The following is a 21,961-nucleotide window of genomic DNA, read 5'->3' on the forward strand; positions in this document are numbered from 1 at the left end:
AAACTGTGGCCCCGGGGCCAGATGTGGCCCTTTGCTCACTTTTAACTGGCCCTTGTGCCACTATTCCTTACACTCATACAATACACTAATATGCCATCTGACACCAACAATGGGGCACCATTTCTTCCACTGACACCAACAATGAGGGATAATTTCTCCCACTGGCATCAACATGGGACACTATTCGTCCCTACTATACCAACAATAGGGCATTATTACTCCCCTTAATTCCAAATGTTTTGATGTTTACTCCCACTGGCCACATTCCGGCCCTCCTAAAGTCTGAAAGACAATAAACCGACCCTTTGTTTAGAATGTTTTTTTTTTCACAAGAAATTTGTTTAGAATGTTTGGAGACCCTGATCTACAGTATACAGCACATGAGACCGGATCTGACTGTACATCGCATTGCACTGTATACACACACCACCCCCCATCTCCTCCAAGGGTTGCTCGCGGCAGCAGGACATGTGGACAGGGGGAGCTTTGTGTATACAGTGCAATGCGATATACAGTACTAACAATCCGGTCTCATGTGCTGTATGTGGAAAGCTCTTCTGACAGGAAGGAGAGAGCACAACACAGCGCACCTCCTCCTGGATGTCTCCTCTCTGCTCCAACCTTGGGTCTCCTTTTACCAGCTGTATGCGAGCGGGGCGGGGGAAGGAGCTCAGCAGCGGTAGGCCAGGTTCATTATCCCTCCATGTCTCTCACCCAGCAGCTAAAAGCCGGCGGGAGGGAGAGAGAGAGAAACCTGTGTGAGAGACACAGAGAGCATTGTTCTCCACTGATCCTCCTGCTGTCCGGGACCCTCTGTGTGCTGTGGGCCCACTACAGGAGGGCTGGTGGTCCCCCCCTATCAGCGGCCCTAGTCAGAAGGATAGCAAGGCAACAAACATTTGTACACTGTTAGTTGTCCTATTTGTAGGGTAGGGACATGAATGTGCCTGTTGTAGTTCTCCTTTCTAGTCACAAGATGGCCCCAGAGTCAATAGAATAGAATAGGTCCAAGATCGCTTAATAGGCAATGTAGGTGCCTTAGGAGCCACTAGAGGTCCCCACATGTAGGGGGTCAGTAATAGGCAGGGGGCACTTAGAACTAATGCCAGTAGTGGGATACCCTAGATAGGAGGTTAGATATACAGTGCCTTGAAAAAGTATTCATACCCCTTGACATTTTTCACATTTTGTCATGTTACAACAAAAAACGTAAATGTATTTTATTGGGATTTTATGTGATAGACCAACACAAAGTGGCACATAATTGTGACGTGGAAGGAAATGTTTCACAAATAAATATGTGTGTATGTGTAAATATTATTATAGGCTTCCTTATTTGTAAAAATGTCTTGGGGGGGGGGGGTTACAACCACTTTAAAACACATGAATCTAGAAGATTCACATGAAGTGAATGTCGGATTCACTGCTTTATAAATATGCCCCTAAGAAATGTGTAGTTACACATATTTTCCTGAATTTGCTTTCTCGTGTCTTTCAGTCACCGCAAATCTTGAAGAAAATAGTATAATTGACTACTCTCTTCTAACCCCTCCACATGTGCAGAAAACCTGTATTGATTTAAATTTGAAGGTAACTCTTCTGTTTAAAGCAAATCTTTTTTTAAATGTGTAAGTTTTGTATTAATTAGGTTTAGTACAAGAATTGTGTTATTTCAGTGCACATTTATGATATTAAAAAACAAAATGATTGAAAGTGAAGAACAGTCCTTAGTTGCCTCAACTTAACACCTAATTCTAATGCTTGACCTCAACTCAACACCTAATTCTAATGCTTGACCTCAACTCAACACCTAATTCTAATGCTTGACCTCAACCCAACACCTAATTCTAATGCTTGACCTCAACTCAACACCTAATTCTAATGCTTGACCTCAACCCAACACCTAATTCTAATGCTTGACCTCAACCCAACACCTAATTCTAATGCTTGACCTCAACTCAACACCTAATTCTAATGCTTGACCTCAACCCAACACCTAATTCTAATGCTTGACCTCAACTCAACACCTAATTCTAATGCTTGACCTCAACCCAACACCTAATTATAATGCTTGACCTCAACTTAACACCTAATTCTAATGCTTGACCTCAACTCAACACCTAATTCTAATGCTTGACCTCAACCCAACACCTAATTCTAATGCTTGACCTCAACTCAACACCTAATTCTAATGCTTGACCTCAACCCAACACCTAATTCTAATGCTTGACCTCAACCCAACACCTAATTCTAATGCTTGACCTCAACTCAACACCTAATTCTAATGCTTGACCTCAACCTAACTGTCTTCTTCAAACCACAGCTGGCCTGACAAACCAAATCTCTAGTGATCCACCGGATATGCCCTCAGTGAGATGCTAAAACTCTACTGCAATCTAAACAGTGGTAGCTGGTGTTTTTTTTGGGGGGAAGGGAGCGGAAAACACCCCCCCCCCCCATCTAGGCAGGTAATGGGTGGCGGGCAGCGGCTCTGTGTCCTCTTCTCCATCGGAAGCTTCCAGCATGTGGCTCCTTCCCTCCTCTTAGGCATCCAATAAGATTGCCTGCCCTTTCAGCCAATCGGGTAATGGGTGTCAAAACCCGTTTCATGATTGGCCAGGAGGAGGATCAGTGTTACAATAGCAAATATTTATTCACTGTTGTAACACACCTGGGTTGGCTGTGAGCGCATTATCTGTGCCCTACCCCTATTTTGAAGCCTATTAGAGCCTCTGGCTCTAATCAGTGCTTCACAAAAACACCCACCCCACATTGGAATCCATGCATTCGGCGTCTTCAAAGGGGCTGGACGCATGGATAGGGGAAGGCGTGATGGATGGGGGGGGGCAGCGGCCTTGCGCCCTTAATGAACCCCTGAATCTAAATCTTAGCACAGTAAAGTACAAAATATCCGAAGATGGCATGAGTACAGATGTCTAACTAATAAATGTCTGGATAAGTAATGAATTTAAAGGGTTCTGATAAAAACAAAGTAGAAACAGTGTTTTGTTTAACCGTTTCCCGCTCACCGGCCTTCAAATGACGGCTGGGCGGTGCGGCTCTCGTTCTGATATGTCCGCCGCAATATCGCAGATTGCCGCCATTACTAGTAAAAAAGTTAAATAATAAAAATGCTATAAATCTATCCCCTATGTTGTAGACACTATGGGCCAGATTCACAGAAGAAATACGCCGGAGTACTGATACTCCGGCGTATTTTCAAATTTGCCGCGTCGTATCTTAATTTGTGATTCACAAACAAGATACGACGGCATTTGGCTAAGATCCGACAGGCTTACGGCTTTGTACGCCTTCGGATCTTAGGATGCAATACTTCGGCCGCCGCTGGGTGGAGTTTGCGTCGTTTTCCAGCGTTTGGTATGCAAATTAGCTTTTACGGCGATCCACGAAGGTACGCGCGTTCATTACGTCGTCGCTCGTCGTTTTTTCCCGTCGCAAAGTTAAGCCTGCTTTTTCATTGCTTAACTTTAGACGAGCCATGTTAAAGTATGGCCGTCGTTCCCGCGTCGAATTCGATTTTTTTTATTTTGCGTAAGTACGTTACGCACGTCGCCATTCACAAACACGTCGGGGCGCCGTAATTTCGCGCAAAGCACGGCGGGAAATTTCCCAATGGAGCATGCGCAGAGCGTTCGGCGCGGGAACGCGCCTAATTTAAATGGTACACGCCCCATTTGAATTAGGCGGGCTTGCGCCGGACGGCTTTACTCTATGCCGCCGAAAGTTTACACGAAAGTGCTTGGTGAATCAGGCACTTGCACTGAAAACTTGCGGCGGTGTAACGTAAAGACGATACGTTACGCCGCTGCATTTGTACCTGAATCTGGCCCTATAACTTTTGTGCAAACCAATCAATATACGCTTATTGCGATTTTTTTTTTTACCAAAAATATGTAGAAGAATACATATCGGCCTAAACTAAGGAATTTTTTTTTTTTTTAATTGGGTTATAATTATAGCACAAAGTAAAACATTTTTTTTTTTTTTGTCACTCTTCTTTTGTTTATAGCACAAGAAAAAATGCAGAGGTGATCAAATACCACCAAAAGAAAACTCTATTTGTGGGAAAAAAATTATAAAAATTTCATTTGGGTACAGTGTTGCATGACAGCGCAATTGTCATTCAAAGTGTGACAGCGCTGAAAGCTAAAAAATGGCCTGGGCAGGAAGGGTGCCCAGTATTGAGGTGGTTAAAGGGATTTTTTTTTGGATGGCTATTTGCTGCTCAACATTATCAAGCATAGAGATAGAATACACATTTTCCATTATTTTACAGGAGAAACATGACCTTTCATAATACTTTACATGCAATGAGCATTACCATTTTAGAGTACTTTTGCTAATGATATAATAATTAATTAGATGGTTAAGGTAGCAATGTTTGTTATTTACCTATAAACTATTTTCTTGTATACAGGGAACCATCCAACACTCTGGGGCTTTGGTAGAACAAGTTCCCAACACAGCACCTATACAATTACCTGATACAAGTTCGGCTATGGTTCTGGTTGGACTGTCTGAATATTTTTTTAATAATTTAGGAAAGTCTTACTTCATGTCTGATACTCTCAAACTGACACTCAACCAACAGCAGGTAAGTACAGGAGAACCTTATCATAATCAGTATTTAAATAGCTCTAAGCTAGTTTTTAGAGCCAGTGGTGTATTTAAATTTTGTGCTGCCCTAGACCTGACTAAACTCATGCAACCCCTAATTTAAATATGACCCACCCCTTCCTGTCAAGGTCACACCCCTTCCTGTTTAAGACCTGCCCTGAAATTTTACAGTGGGGACACTAGTTCTGAGAGCCTTGGGGGGAGGGGGATTCCCTTAATCTGCAGGGATTTCCTTTCACTTCCTGTTTGGCTATGGGGCAGAAAATAAAGAGAAATTAACGAATGGCAAAAAAAAATAAAAAATTTACGGGGCTATAACCATCCCTTACTCTATCCAAAATTGAAAAAAAAAGTGTTGCCTATAGTTCTACTTTAAGCACAAATTTCTGCCAAATTTATGGAGGACTAAAGCCTCGTACACACGATGGGTTAATCAGAGGACAAAGGTCTGAAGGACCGTTGTCATAGGTTAACCGATGTAGCTGATTGAAGGTCCGTCACGCCTACACACCATTGGTTAAATAACCGATCGTGTCAGAACACGGTGACGTAAAACACAACGACGTGCTTTAATTTTCCAAATAGGTTTCTTTAAGCTAGTGCATTGTTGGTGCACCTACCTTTTCCTTCGAATTCCCTCCTAAATGTTTTTTTTTGTCTGAATTTCTCACTTCCTGTTTCTCCTCAGTAAGCTTGCCCCCATCATCCGAGCCGTTCTGGCTGGGGGTTAGTCAGCCAGAACAGCTTACTGAGGGGGAACAGGAAGTGAGAAATTCAGACAAAGGAAAAAAACATTTAGAAGGAAAATCGAAGGAAAAGGTTAGTGAACCTATTTAGAAAATTAAAATCAAACCTTTACAACCCCTTTAAGCAAATTGGCTCTGTAAAGTCAAACATTTTTTAACACACAATTATTTTACTCAAATGCTAAACCAAGTCCCCTAAAATTAAACCAGTCCCCTATGTAGAGCCATCACCCAACAGGCACTAAGATAGCCTGGCCAATAGTGTGGTGCCGTAAATGGGTTTTTTTTTTCTCCCATTGTATCAGTATTTAAAAAATTGACATTAATTGCTGCATTGCCATGCCACCCTCTCTTAACAGGCCTGATTTTTGTTATTGTATTTTTTATTTTATAGTTTCTAGATTCTTACTGGCTTAAAACTGGTGACTACGGGTCCATTATTCCTAAGGTAGGTGAGAATTGTCTTCTATGTTTCTACACTAAACATCCATAACTGCTGTTCATTTAGTAATTAACGTTTTACTGGCTATTGATATTATTATAAAGTAAAGTGCTTCATCACCAGGCTCTGAGAGTTGGGATACAGTAAAACCTTGGTTTGAGAGTAACTTAGTTTGAGAGCATTTTGCAAGACAAGCAACATTTTTTAATACATTTTGACTTGATATACAGATGTCTTGATATAAGAGTAGCGTCATATCAAAACTGATAAATGGTTTTCACATTTTTTCACAAATAAATATGAGAAAAGTGTGGGGGGTACATTTGTATTCAGCCCCCCCCCGGAGTCAATACTTTGTAGAACCCCCTTTCACTGCAATTACAGCTGCAAGTCTTTTTGGGATGTCTCTACCAGCTTTGCACATCTAGAGAGGGACATTTTTGCCCATTCTTCTTTGCAAAATAGCTCTGTCAGATTGGATGGAGAGTGTCTGTGAGCAGCAATTTTCAAGTCTTGCTACAGATTCTCAATTGGATTTAGGTCTGGACTGTGACTGGGCCATTCTAACACAATAATATGCTTTGATCTAAACCAGGGGTCTCAAACTGACTGTCCTCCAGCGGTTTCAAAACTACAAGTCCCATGAGGCATCGCACGGCTGACCGTTACAAGCATGACTCCCACAGGCAGAGGCATGATGGGACTTATAGTTTTGCAACAGCTGGGGGGCCGGCAGTTTGAGACCCCTGATCTAAACAATTCCATTGTAGCTCTGGCTGTATGTTAAGGATCGTTGTCCTGCTGGAAGGTGAACCTCTGCCACAGTCTCTTCGCCCTGCGCCCACCCTTTTTTGAAGCCAATTAGAGCCTTAGGCTCTAATCATGTGCTTCTAAAAAAACAAAACCCCATTGGAATCCATACTCCTGGTGCCCTGCATGTAGATTAGGGGTCGGGCGCATTGATTGGGGTGGCGCCCCTGTGCCCCATGTGGATGGGCGCCACTGCCTAATCTCCCCCCCTGTAACCTTCACATTAATATTATCTGGAACACTAACCCTTACACTAAAACTTCCTGTAACTTCAAATCTATCACTTTCTTTACCTAATGTAAACTTAACCTCTTGTTTCAATACTCTGCTCTTCTAAGCCAAGCTCCTCTGCATTAATAACCAGTCTTTCTGCACCGAAAAATACCAGTATGTGGCTGCTGGTGCCACTGAATTTCACTGTCCCGATAATTAAGCACTTTTAATTTCATGAAAGATATCTATACTTTTTTTTTTTTTTACAGATAAAAGACTATTACCCTGTCTCAGAGGCTATGATGATTACCATAAGAGCCACAAAGCCTCCAGTCATACACCTGACATCCCAGCTGTCTATGGAAATGGAAGGACATATCGAAGGCTTAGTTGTCCTTCCTTATTCTATCACAAGGAAAATCTATTCTACCAATGTGGTAAGTCCTCTCTGTTACAAAAGATGAAGCCGCTTCTAAGAATTCTTCAAAGCTCAGCTCCAGCTCGCAGGTGCTCACTACTCCGGATCTATTCCTTCCACATATAAGTCACCAAAGACCTGGAGCCACACACATCTTCCAAAGAGTAAAGTCAACTTTATTATTCCGAAAAAGCACAGACAATCCTTCCAGGATCCTCCCACTAACATGTTTGCCCTCTACTGGGGCCTAATCATAGAGCAATAATACGTCTTTATTTGGGGGCGAAACATGAATCTTGGGTGGAGTGTCTGTGCTTGTGCTAAACAATAAAGTTCATTTTACCCTTTGGGAGTGGTATCCACAGGACAGTAATCGAAGGGAAGCTTCCCTAATGAGACATAGGTGGTGATGAATATAAACAAATAATGTGTTTTTAACCCTTTGCCTTTGGATATATTTTAGTAGGATGAGCACTTGCTCCTGTGTGTATTATGGGCATCTGTGCTTTCTTTGAATCCATTGCAGTCAGTGTCCCCTGTGGTTTGGTTGATTGACTATTTAGCAACTGAATCTGATGCCGCGTACACACGACCTTTAATCATGTCATGAAAAAAAAAAGGTTGTTATTCTCAACGTGATTTGTCTTGATTCCTCTCAAGCCTGTCTTGCATACACACGTTCGTGAAAAAAAATGCTCGAGCAAAGTGTGGTGACGTACAACACGTACGACGGCACTATAAAGGGGAAGTTCCATTCGAATGGCGCCACCCTTTGGGCTGCTTTTGATAATTTCCCCGTCTTATAACTTGCTTCTGAGCATGCACGTTTCCCCCCCCCTCGTTAAAGCGTACACACGACCGTGCCCCATCACTGTTGTTAGTGGGAGGAATGGTGCCACAACTCTGCTGTCACTGGGAGAAATAGTGCCTTGTCTTTGGTGTCAGTGGAAGGATAAAGGCAAGCAAAGGGCCATTTTTGGCCCACGGGCTGCAGTTTGGAGACCCCTGGCCTAGAGTGTTCACATAGCTGGCTGTTTTTTTCTGGATGGTGTGATGATGTCAAGCGCTGCTACGCGTTACGCCCACCAGGTGGTGGGGCTTCATCAGAGGTTGGGAAACCTTTAATGAAGTCCCGACTTGTGGGTGCACCTGTATGATCCCTTTATTTAGAGCAGGTATGGGCCGGTATTGAATTGCACAGGTCTTTTTTTCTCTGAGAATAGGTGCAGGAACTCCTCCCTTCCAAGCCATGCATGACTCCGCCCCTACCCTCCTCCGAGCAACAATTGAGCCCCCTGCAACAATAGATTCCCTCAAGCAACAATAGATTCTTCAGTAGCCAGCATCAATAGACCATCCAGAAGCCAGCAACAAAGACCCCTCCCTCAACAGTACATACCTCCTAGAAACGACTGACCCCCCCCCCAGCAACTATAGATCCCACACAAGCACCAGAAGAACTCCTCAGCAACAATAAACACCCTTCCTTTGCAAAAATAGATCCCCTCCAGCAACAATATATTCCCCAGCAGCTAGCATCAATAGACTCTCCAGCACACCCCAGCACCTCTTTCCATTACATACATTCAGTTTGGGAGGTGCCGGAACTGCGTTCCTTCACATTCCTTCTGAAAAAAAGCCCTGGAATTTCACATTAGAATGAAATATATGTTTAAATAATGACAGCATTAATGATCATTTGGTATCAGTTAATGTTTCTAGATAAAGGTGTATGGGTATTGGCTTTGTTATTCTTTGAGAAAGCGATGTGCCTAGCACAAAACATCAAGTTTGGGTGGGAGACCGATGGAGGTTGGCAAAACATGTCAAAACAGGACTTGCTCCTGCTGGCTGTTTTAATAAAATAATATTATTCTGCATCTCAGTGTGCATTGATGGTGCAATCGATAAGCAAGGGTCTAGATAGGACTGAACTAATTAGCACTAAACAAGACACGGGGGGGGGGACACCCCCATTTAAATAAGAGTGATAGGTTTTAAAAGGTTTTTGACGAGAGGATATTTTCAAACCTATTGCATACTCTATATGGTTTTTATGTATCATATTGTATTTTTTGTAATAAATATATATTTTTTTTCTAAAATCCCTTGTTCCCGTCTTGCCTTTAAAGTCCGCCCTATCACTGCCCCCCAGCAGTAATTTTCTCTCTAGGTTTTAAAATACCTTTTAACTCAATTACTAAATTGACAAAAATCTTGTATTAGATTCGGCATGTTAGTGTAATGTTAATTGTCTTTTTTATCAACTTGTAATCTGCAGCTTTCCTAAAAATATCTGGTGGCATTGTCATGACAATTTAGGCACGTCCTGTTATTCAGTGAAATGTAAAAATATTTTTTTTTAAAAGTCCTGTTTGAGTATTTAAAGTCAGGGGGAATGATCAAAAAATTATAATTTCTCCAAACTAGACAGTTTTTTTGCACTTTTATGTTAACAGTTTTCTAACAAAAGGGTGCAACTGACACAAAGCCTTGTACAACCTGCTGACACTTATTTTTTCTTGCAGAAAGCAACGCTCATTGCAACCTCGCTGCAAGTCGTTGACCTAAAACTGGTGGTTTCTTTCGCTTTGGATAGGTAAAAATAAATGATTCCTTATAAATTGAAGTCAATCTTACAGCCAAATGGTTGTGGAAGGATGGAATGCCCAGGGGAGGACTGACCATTCGGGCACTCAAGCACTACCCATGCCACTAGGGGGCCCCCATCAGGGTTGCCAGCCTGAGTAAAACCAGGAACAGTATGTAAAAATCTGTGTTTTTTAAAAAAAATCTCAAGATTATAGCTGCCCCGCCTCTCCAGTACCTTTTTAGTGTGTGTATTCTGTGTGTATGTATACTGTTTGTGTATACTGTGTGTCTGTGTGTATACTGTGTATGCATACTGTATGTGTGTGTGTGTATACTGTGTGGCCCCACAATGTATTGCCTGGGGGCCCCATAATCTCCTATTGTCCGGGGGCCCTATAATCTCCTATTGCCCGGGGGCCCCATAATCTCCTATTGCCCGGAAGCCCCATGAGTTGTCAGTCCGCCCCTGGGAATGCCGCACTCGTAGTGGGCCCTATGACTAATCCCAGTGGGTGGGGCGAAAAGTGTTGAGGTGTGTCCTGGAAAGAGTTGGGCTGAAGCCACTTTCATCTTTTCTTACCTGGGCTTTTTACTTCAGAGTGTGGTATTTCATCTTTCCTTCTCTATGTGTGTATATATAGAGCTGGGACTGGTGAGTTACCAGAGAATTACAGAATGACTGCTTGAAGTGGCACCCGAAACATATATGGTCTTTAGCCAAATGGTTGTGGTTTAATAGTGATGGCCGGATGTGGTTTAAAGGGACATGGTTCCGTTTTCTAAAGTCTACGTGTGGTTGCACCACTTAAAGTGGAAGTAAACCCTCCTATTGTTTTCAGCCAAGGAAGCTGCCATCTTGGCCTCTGTTTAATCTGCAACTGCCACGATGCTGCACATGTGATCAGTTATGAAACCAGCCATTGGATGGTTTGACAGTTTGGTTGAGGGCACAAGCAAATGTGACATCTAGCATTTCCGGCATGCCGGGAATGTTAACTGTTTTTTTTAAACTATCAAATAGAGGGGTTTACTTCCGCTTTAAGGAACCAGACTTTTTCTGACATTTGTTGTTTACAAGTAAAAATCTGTATTTTTTGCTAGATAATTACTTAGAACCCTCAAATATTACATATTTTTTTTTTGCAGAAACCCTAGAGAATAAAATGGCGGTTGTTGCAATTCTTTATGTCTCACGGTTTTTGGGCAGCGGTTTTTCAAACACAATTTTTTGGGAAAAAATACACTTTAATGAATTTAAAATACATATATACCTACGTTTTTTGTATAATATGAAAGATAATGTTATGCCGAGTAAATAGACACCTAACATGTCTTGCTTTAAAATTGTGCATGCCAAACAACGATATTTAAAAAAAACATAGGCCTACGCTTTAAAATTTAGAGTTACAAAGGAAGTCTATTGCTAGAATAATTGTTCTTGCTGAGACGTTCAATGTAAACATCCCTTATAATAACAAATCTCTCCTTTACCCTTAAAAGTAAAAAAAATCTTTTGCTTTAAGAAAAAAAAAAAAGGTTTACATGATCCAAGAACCGGAAGTGACATATTGACATCACTCCGGTCCTCCAAGGGCACAGAGATGAGTGGTGGTCATCTTGTCATCTCTATGGGAAATTACTGCCGACGCCGATGATCTCCGATGATTTCCAAGTAAAGCGGAAGTGATGTCATGTCATCGCTTCTAGTTTACTGTTACAAACAGCCGGCGGACACTGGACAATAGGAGAGCCCAGGAGAGCAACGGAAAGCATCAGGAGGGGGTGGGACATCCCCTCCCGATTCTTGTTCTAGCAATCTAGTGGCTAGTAAGCCGCTCTTATTGCCATTACAAGAGAGCCAACCACCGGCTCCAACAGATTATACCACGGTGATGCATTATCCTTGTACAGACGCCGCCCCAGGCAAACGGCTTGTTTCCCTCTACAATAGGTACATAGATCCAGAGCTTTTTTTTCTCAGAAAACAGGTGCAGGAACTCAACCACAACCCCGTTCAGATTTCACAAACAGTAGAAGGGTCTTAAAGGGGCATTAAATACCAGGATTGCATTACATACAGAATGCAGAGTTCAGGTGGCTACACACAGAGTGCAGAGCTGTCACTTGTAAACACAGAAACCAGACTTCTGTGTTTACATGTGATTGTGGTGAGCAGACACCAAAGGTTCTGAGCCAGAGGTGGTGGAACTGAGTTCCCCCTGAAAAAAAGCCCTGCATAGATCTGTCACTTGTACTGACATTTGTCATTTGGAGGCATGCAGGGTGGGGACAGGGAAGGGCAATCCGCAGAGCAAATGTTGATTGGTTCCTCTGTGGCTAGTTTTCCTATCCTCGCAACCAGAGCTGTGAACTACTGATCCTTCTATAAAATAAAATCGAAAGATAAAATCGTTCAGAAATCACTATTTAAAGTAATGTAATGTTTTCTTTTTTATCTTACTAAGTGCAACAATGGCTAGTAAGATAAATAGTTTGCTAGCAAAGTTGTGATATAGTACATTGTGAAGGCATAGCTGTAAAACACTTCAAATACAATGGATGGTGTCTCTATGGCAAGGTTATAAGCACAAGTATACAAGTATCCACTCAGACCTTTCGCAGCCTTTCTGGGTGACCCAGCCCTTCACCCAGGCTTTACGAATTTCTACATATTTTCCTAGTGGATGGCTTCAGATGTAATTTCTCTACATAAATTGGTAGAAAACCCCTTCCAATCTCTGCAGGTCAAATATCACATTCCAAATGGAGAAATTTTCCATTATCTGCAGATAAGTACTATTTATCTTAATTTAAGGTTGAAACTATATCAAACCCTACTCCATATGAACAAATCTGTATGCAAAATCCCATGTGTTTAGTTTTCTCTTGCCCCAACTCATTGCCTATTTTTTTCTCCCATTGTAGAGGCTACCACTCCGCAATCAGTGTGGTCATCCATTGGGTAGTTGCTACGCTTTGGAGAACACCCTAATGCCACGTACACGCGACCGTTGTTAACGTCATGGAAAAAAACAACATTTTTCTCGACGTCATTCTTGTCAAGCCTGCCTTGCATACACACGATCGTGAAAAGAAAATGCTTTAGCAAAGCGCGGTGACGTACAACACGTACAACGGCACTATAAAGGGAAAGTTCCATTCAAGTGGCGCCACCCTTTGGGCTGCTTTTGCTGATTTTGTGCTAGTAAAAGTTTGGTGAGAGACAATTCGCGCTTTTCAGTCTGTTACAGCACTACGAATGTGCCATCTCCATTACCAACGCTAGTTTTACCAGAACGAGTGCTCCTGTCTCATAACTTGCTTCTTAGCATGCACATTTTTTCCCCTTCCTCAAAGCCTACACGCGACCGCTTTTCACGATGTGAAAAACAACGAGAAAAATTAGAGCATGTTCTAAATTTTTAATGCCCATTCTTCACTTCGAGAAAAATGCTCTGGAGCCTACACACGATCGTTTTTAATGACCAATTTAAAAAATAGAATTTTTCTCGTCATGAAAAACGATCGTGTGTACGCGGCATAAGTCCCACTCTCCCAAGTTAAACTCAGAGTTGATTCCATTAATAGAGTAGAAAAACTTTATCACACCTTATGCCTTATTACAATCATAAATTCACTCCTTGGTTTGATAATTACAATATTTTCGAATCTAGTCTTGATGATGATTAGCACAATACGTGTCTCACTATATTAAAGGGGTTGTAAAGGTTTGTTTTTTATTTTCTAAATAGGTTCCTTTAAGCTAGTGCATTGTTGGTTCCCTTACCTTTTCCTTCAAATTCCCTTCTAAATGTTTTTTTTCTTTGTCTGAATTTCTCACTTCTTGTTCCTCCTCAGTAAGGTGTTCAGTAAGCTGTTCTAAATGACTTTCCACCGCTCAGATGATGGGGGCAAGCTTACTGAGGAGAAACAGGAAGTGAGAAATTCAAACAAAGAAAAAAAACATTAAGAAGGGAAATTGAAGGAAAAGGTTGGTGAACCAACAATGCACTAGCTTAAAGGAACCTATTTAGAAAATAAGAAAAAGAGAGATACCCCCCCAGATGGGACTTTAAAGGCCAAACCACAGTATAGGTATAAAAAATATATGTTTTATTCGGACAAAGTGAACCTGTTGACATTGGCTCAGAACGCACATAGAGCACCTAAGTACATAAAAACATAAAAAGCATATTCCATATCCATATGGAATCACCAAAAAATATATTAAAGCGTGTGCCGATCGGCAAAGAGAAAAAAAACATAACACAATACAATACACAACAAAGAACTGTAACATCAAATACACTCTCCAAATGGTAGATAATGCCCAACGTATTTCTGGTTCTTATCAAACCATCATCAGGGGCTTCAGGAGTGGGTATTATGCAAGATTTGGCATTCGCTGATAAGGTAGGTGTAGGTCTCCCCAATGTTGTTCATGTGCATGGATTGAATGCACGAGAAGGTAAATAGTGGTAGCTTCACATGGAACACTCCCAGAAGAATATATGGAGCTAGGGTAAGGTCCAACAGACAGGTGGTTATCCAGATGTCCATGGAAATCCTAGGACACAATTTCTGTGTTGGTCAAAGTAGACCTGGAAGGTTGTGAGGATCGCTCAAGGCGCTATCCCCAATGTGTGGCACGCCTTGAGCGATCCTCACAACCTCCCAGGTCTACTTTGACCAACACAGAAATTGTGTCCTAGGATTTAATCCATGCACATGAACAACATTGGGGAGACCTACACCTACCTTATCAGCGAATGCCAAATCTTGCATAATACCCACTCCTGAAGCCCCTGATGATGGTTTGATAAGAACCAGAAACGCGTCGGGCATTATCTACCATTTGGAGAGTGTATTTGATGTTACAGTTCTTTGTTGTGTATTGTATTGTGTTATGTTTTTTCTCTTTGCCACTCGGCACACGCTTTAATATATTTTTTGGTGATTCCATATGGATATGGAATATGCTTTTTATGTACTTAGGTGCTCTATGTGCGTTCTGAGCCAATGTCAACAGGTTCACTTTGTCCGAATAAAACATATATTTTTTATACCTATACTGTGGTTTGGCCTTTAAAGTCCCATCTGGGGGGTATCTCTCCTTTTTCCTATACACCAGGGATGTGGCCAACACCACTACTAATGGATCCAACAGCACCTCCTCCTATAGAAATTTAGAAAATAAAAGACGAACCTTTACAACCCCTTTAATGTTGATGTCTTTTCATCCTCTCAAGAAGTAATTGTATTATCAGCACTATTTTCTGCTATCATGTCTTACTAATTGCACATTTTTATAGATTGTGCCACGTTTGTCGTAATTTTGTACTATTTGTTATTTCCTTTACAAATGTGCTTTGATGTGATTTTCAAATGCCACTATCTCTGTACCGCTTTTTGAAACTCTCCACTAAAAGTTTGTAAACAAAAAAATAAATGGATGGTGCTTAGTGCTCCAGAGTTTTTACTCCATGTTAAACATTTAATTTCACTTTTAGATCACGACAGTAATTTCTACTTCTTCTTCTTATTAAGGTTTCAGTTCTCAGAGTTCAAAAGTGAAGTTGGTTATGTTAATGTAAGTATACAGTAATTTGTCTATAAACCATTGTACCACTATTAACCTCTGGTTCAGAAAAGAATAACATTCAGGCAGCCCTGAATATCTTAATTGGGTTCTCAGGGATGCCAAAGGCTTTAAAGGGGTTGTAAAGGTACAATCCCCCCCCCCCTAAATAGCTTCCTTTACCTTAGTGCAGTCCTCCCTCACTTACCTCATCCTTCCATTTTGCTTTTAAATGTCCTTATTTCTTCTGAGAAATCCTCACTTCCTGTTCTTCTGTCTGTAACTCCACACAGTAATGCAAGGCTTTCTCCCTGGTGTGGAGTGTGGTGCTCGCCCCCTCCCTTGGACTACAGGAGAGTCACGCTCTCTGCTGCCGTCACCAGGATCAATCCAGGCACCGCGTCATCCTGACTTTCGTAATATGAGAAAAAAAGTGAGGGGAAGGGGGAGGACACACTCACAATGCCACATCTGTAAATTGAAAGCAGAACATAAAGGATTACTTGTTACAGTAACCAATGGTCAGACTTTAAAGGCAATGGAACAATGGAGAAACAATTAAAAATATAGTTTAATGAAAAAAGTACATAATATAATTACAGTATTCAAGAATAAAAAGCATATGACATGATACAGTTTGTACAGTGAGCCCTTGTGCGTCTACGCGTTTTGCCATGAGGCTTCTTCAGGACACGATTAAGGTTTCAGAAAGATAAGAAAAGAGAACGAGTCTCACTGTCTGAAATGAGAGATATTTCAGATGAAAATCAGGCAAGAAACATACATATATATATATATATATATATATTACATTCTAATGATTAAAACGCATATGCTTACTGTCATATGGGTAATCGGTGAGGAAGGGGACACAAAACAAGGGGGTACCCTAAAATGGACTGAGCCTCATGTACAGATACCAGAGAATTGGAAAGGTTCCAAAATGTGGTAAACCTCCAACTAACTGCACGGGATGTTAGCCACGCGCAGTTAGTTCTGGTGAGTAGAACACAGGGTAAATATGATTTCGGAAGTCGAAATCTGCCCAGTGCCTGGACTGATGGCAGTCTCAACCTCTCGGCAAGCTGCTGAGAGGCGGAGACTGCCGCTCCCTGCCCCTCCACAGCTCAACGCTCTAATGAGCATTGAGGAGCAGAGCAGGAGAGATGCTGACTGACAGGCAGCAACACTCCGCTTGGGGAGGTGAGAGAACCGAGCCATCGGTGGTGTTCGGTGGCTCGGTTCTCAGTGAAGAGGCTCGATGCTGCATCCACCAAGGTAATTATGAATATGGGCTAAAAAAAATTCATTTTCTAGCATATCATTGCTGTAATTGACAGGTGACAATATAATTAAGGACCCATGTCAACAGGCTTTGTTCTACTGCATGTGATGTGTGTATAGTCAGTATTGTGTGGTCAAAATCAATTCTTCAAGACCTATACTGAAATTCCCCACAAGAAGTATTGCGCTTTATACATTGCCCAGTCATCAGGACCAAGGAACCCTGCCAGGTTTAAAATATATTATGAGAAGTGTGAAGGAGCTCTATGCATTGTGCAGTTAATAAATGGCTTCTTCAGGACAGAGGAACCCTGCCATTGCTGAAAACCCCCATGAAAGACGCATGGGGAGGACGGAGCTCTACATGTTCACTTTTCTCAAACTAAGAAGGCCACTTATTATTACCATGGGTGTGATTGGGTGTTCTTCTACCTCTATGCTGTCTTATTTATTTATTTATTTTTACTTCTTTTCCCCCAACATTTATTTTCTTATGAGTGTGATTTGGTGTTTTCTAACAGTCTTCCACCTCTACACTGCAATCTATTTTTGTCTGTTCTTTTTTCCCAATATTTATGCTCTTTAGGTACAGTTATTGTTATACAGTATTTGGAGAAAAAATGAGTAATGACTCATTCTTTTTTTAAGTTAAATTTAATTTATTTTCTATGCCTTTATTATAAGACAGCCAACTACAACTGCCTGGAAATATATAAACAAATCGCTGAATAAGTGAATAATGAAAGAAAACAGCAGGCAGATGCTATACACATATGTAAAAAAAAAAATTGTGTACAAACTTATTGTCATATATTCATAAATTACATTAAATATCAAACAATGCCAGTGAAATTTTTTTAAGAAATCAGTCAACATATATCCAGTCCACAATGAAAAATTCAAACACAAAAGAAAAGAGCGCAAAGCTGTCCTAGTGTAACTCGGCTTTAATATGTTAAAGATAAAAACACTACATTAGATAAAAACACTACGTTAGTCAAACTCACATTGTGTGAGGATAGATATAGCACCTTGCTGAAGCCCCCTTTTTTTGTGAATCACTTTTCACTGATTGAGCACAAATTATTGGACACATTTCCGTGTGTAGGCTTTTCCGAGGGGAAAAAAAACGCGCATGCTCAGAATCAAGTATGAGACAGGAGCATTCTTTCTGGTAAAACTAGCGTTCGTAATGGAGATAGCACATTAGTCGCGCTGTAACGGGCTAAAAAACACGAAGTCTGAAAACCGCGAATCGTTTCTCACCAATCTTTTACTGACACGAGGATCAGCAAAAGCAGCCTAAAGGGTGGCGCCATCAGAAAGGAACTTCCCCTTTATAGTGCCATTGTACATGTTGTACGTCACCACGCTTTGGACGGGCAGTATTTGGCCTGAACGTGGCAGGCTTGAGAGGAATCCCGTTGTTTTTTTTCCTGCCGAGAAAAATGGTCATGTGTACGAGGCATTATAGCATAGTCCCTTTAATAATGTACAGGTAAGCTATATGCTTATTTAACCCCACTTTTATTTATCTATTTTTCAAAGTGTACCTAACGTTTGAGTTTGGGCGTGCTTGTTATAAATCTCTATCAAATTCCTATGATAGATGAATTATGGTTTTCTGGTCTTTTAACCACTTACCCCCCGGACCATATTGCTGCCCAAAGACCAGAGTACTTTTTGCGATTCGGGACTGCGTCGCTTTAACAGACAATTGCGCGGTCGTGCGACGTGGCTCCCAAACAAAATTGGCGTCCTTTTTTTCCCACAAATAGAGCTTTCTTTTGGTGGTATTTGATCACCTCTGCGGTTTTTATTTTTTGCGCTATAAACAAAAATAGAACGACAATTTTGAAAAAAATGAATATTTTTTACTTTTTGCTGTAATAAATATCCCCCAAAAATATATAAAAAAACATTTTTTTTCCTCAGTTTAGGCCGATACGTATTCTTCTACATATTTTTCGTAAAAAAAAATCGCAATAAGCGTTTATTGATTGGTTTGCGCAAAAGTTATAGCGTTTACAAAATAGGGGGTATTTTTATGGCATTTTTATTAATATTTTTTTTACTAGTAATGGCGGCGATCAGCGATTTTTTTTTTTGGTATTGCGACATTATGGCGGACACTTCGGACATTTTTGACACATTTTTGGGACCATTGGCATTTTTATAGCGATCAGTGCTATAAAAATGCATTAGATTACTATAAAAATGCCACTGGCAGTGAAGGGGTTAACACTAGGGGGCGGGGAAGGGGTTAAGTATGCCTGGGTGTGTTCTTACTGTGGGGGGGGGGGGGTGGCCTCACTAGGGGAAACACTGATCCTCGGTTCATACAGTGTATGAACCGAAGAAAAGCATTTCCCCTGCTGACAGGAACGAGAGCTGTGTGTTTACACACACAGCTCCCGTTCCCCGCTCTGTACCGAGCGATCGCGTGTGCCCGGCGGCGATCGCGCCCGCCGGGCACACGCACGGGAGTCGGGGGCGAGCGGGGGGCGCGTGCGCGCGCCTCCGGCGGCGCGCGTGCGCCCCTAGTGGCGGCTAAAGGGTAGGACGTCATAATACGTGATCTCGCCTAGGAGAGCCACCTTGTGGACGTATTATGACGGTGCGGCGACGGCAAGTAGTTAAAGCATTTCATTTTATTGTGCAGGTTTCGGAACTGGAAGAGTTATTGGGAAACAGTTTAAGAGAATCTGCACTTCTAGCAATAAACAGTAAGACATCCATATTGTTCTTATTTCTCTATTCCATCTAAATACTTTTGTCCTAAATCCAATAAAGTCTATATATCTAATATTCCATTTTTCACACACAGATGGATTACATGGAGGCATTCCTATGCCAGCACTGGCTAACATAACTCTGCAGGATTACACACTACAAATCACCCCTGTAAGGCTGTTTATTTGATTATTATTTATAAAAATACTTGTCCTACTTATGCCGCGTACACACGACCGGTTTTCACGACGAGAAAAATACGATTTTTAAAAAACGGTCGTGTGTATGCTCCAGAGCATTTTTCTCGACGAGAATAATGCCCGTTAAAAATTTAGAACCGGCTTTATTTTTTCTCGTCGTTTTTCACGTCGTTCGTTTTTCTTGTCGTGAAAAACAGTCATGTGTACGCTTTAACGACAGGGAAAAAAACACTCATGCACAGAAGCAAGTTATGAGTTATAATTAGCATAATCAGCCCAAAGGGTGGCGCCATTCGAATGGAACTTCCCCTTTATAGTGCCGTCGTACGTGTTGTACATCACCACGCTTTGCTCGAGCATTTTTTTTTCACGATTGTGTGTATGCAAGGCGGGCATGAGAGGAATCACGTCGAGAAAAACTTTGGTTTTTTCCATTACATGAAAAATGGTCGTGTGTACGCGGCTTTAGTTCTTTGTTCTTTTGTCAGGACTGTCATCAGTACTGAATGGACCAAGAAGAGAAACCTTCTAATAGTAGACAGCGCTGACACCTTTTGACCTAGAACTATACTTTTTTTACTTTTGGTTCATACCCTTATAAAGCTGCATGTTCCACCTAAATCCAGAAATGTATCTTTTTAATTGATGGATACAGCAGAGAAGAACCTCTGTTTTTTTTTTTTTGATAGCTTGATATGAAAATAGGGCCATGGAGCACAGAAATCTCCAGTGTAGGTCATTGCCCTTTCTCCAAATGGGTATGTCATGGGTAGCCCCAAGCAGACATTAAAGGGGTTGTAAAGGTAAAAGTTTTTTCACCTTCACGCATTCTATGCATTAAGGTGAAAAAAGATCTGTGGATTAGCGCTCCCCCGAGCCCACCAAAGGGGAAAGCAGAGAACCTGCTCGGTCAGTCTTTCACCCTACACACGGCCGGGTTTCCCGACAGGAAAACTGCCATGAGAGCTTTGGTTGGGAAACCCGGCCGTGTGTATGCTCCATCACAGTCTTTTCCCATAGGAAAACTGTCGGCTTAAAAACCGCCAGGAATCCTGGAGGGAAAAAAAAAGAGCTGGTTCTTTTTTTTTTTTTCGGCAGTTTTCCTGTCGGCAAAACTGCGATGGAGCATACACACGGCCGGGATTTCTAGCCAAAAGCTCTCATGGCAGTTTTTCCGACGGGAAACCCATACGTGTGTACGAGGCTTTAAGCATAAAGATAGACATGCCTACATGACAGATTATGGAATCTCAGTAAAGATTTTCTAGCCAAATGTGTTGGAATCCACTCATGGATGGATGGTCTCACACTGCAGATGAATGCATAGCATTTTGTATAGGCGATTGTTAGCTATAGAAATAAACTTACAATAAATGTGACTTCATTTTCAGGGATGTTTATTGGCATCAATGGACATGTACTACATACCATGGAGAAAACTATTAGACATTCTACCCAAGCACCAGTCTCCAGACCATCACATGCTGTGAAGATTTATGAACAATAACAAGATGGTTGTCCAACAGGCTACATGGCTGTTAATGGTTTAGATGTGTCACAACGCCAGATCATTTTAATAAAGTTTTGTTTCACCAATGCTGTTTTTATCCTTTGTATAACAGCAGATAATAATAATACTGTTAGCCTCCAATGAAAGAAGCAAGTTTAGAGTGAATGCACTGGCAAAGGAAATATTAGTTAGGGTAGAACTCCAACAACTGCAGACAAACAGAAAAAACATACAATTGAAATAGATATATACAAATAGCAAGAGGTTCAATCAGCGCAAAAATACAATAAATGTGTTAATTAATAAATCCCCCTCCCTAAATAAATGCAAGCTGAACACTTAAGGAAGTTCACAAAATCCAAAAAGATATGTATTATAAAAAATTAGTGCAGCGCATAAAAAATACAATTGATGGAACAGAAATGTGAAATGCTGTACCGCAACAACATATTTCCACCTATCGGCGTGTCACGCTCTGGTTTGTGCGGATACGTTCGGTTTGCTGTCGGTTTCCGTGACAACGGCTTTTCATCTATAGGTAGGCAGACAACGTTTTAGCTCCGCCCTGCTGAGGAAGTTTGTGGAAACGTAATGCGTACAGGGGAGGAGCATACAGAAACGAACCTGTCGTTTGTTTGTTTTATATGCTGCCGATCGTTCGGATTTTTGTGAGTAGTTTATGCTTACCCAATACATTTTAGTATTTTGAAACGGAGAGCATTTGAATCTGTTTTTCTTCCATATATGCATTATCTGCTGCGGATTGCTGAGGGACCGGACATGACAATTTGTCATCT

At 41.4% G+C, this 21,961-nt stretch overlaps 1 protein-coding gene across 2 annotated transcripts in view; it reads left to right on the forward strand.

The window, feature by feature from the left end:
- Positions 1-21,250, forward strand: part of LOC120918789 (BPI fold-containing family C protein-like) — a 332,741-nt gene extending 311,491 nt beyond the window's left edge. For both annotated transcript variants that reach the window (XM_040330584.1, XM_040330585.1), the window contains 9 exons: positions 1,499-1,590; positions 4,439-4,615; positions 5,779-5,832; positions 7,119-7,286; positions 9,796-9,866; positions 15,407-15,449; positions 19,384-19,447; positions 19,549-19,625; positions 21,046-21,250. In XM_040330584.1, the coding sequence (XP_040186518.1) occupies positions 1,499-1,590; positions 4,439-4,615; positions 5,779-5,832; positions 7,119-7,286; positions 9,796-9,866; positions 15,407-15,449; positions 19,384-19,447; positions 19,549-19,625; positions 21,046-21,144 (845 nt within the window). In that variant the 3' untranslated portion in view covers positions 21,145-21,250. The remainder of the gene's footprint in view (positions 1-1,498; positions 1,591-4,438; positions 4,616-5,778; positions 5,833-7,118; positions 7,287-9,795; positions 9,867-15,406; positions 15,450-19,383; positions 19,448-19,548; positions 19,626-21,045) is intronic.
- The last annotated feature ends 711 nt before the right edge of the window (positions 21,251-21,961 follow it).

This window comes from Rana temporaria, chromosome 12 (assembly GCF_905171775.1).
Source record: "Rana temporaria chromosome 12, aRanTem1.1, whole genome shotgun sequence".
Taxonomy (NCBI): Eukaryota; Metazoa; Chordata; class Amphibia; order Anura; family Ranidae; genus Rana; species Rana temporaria.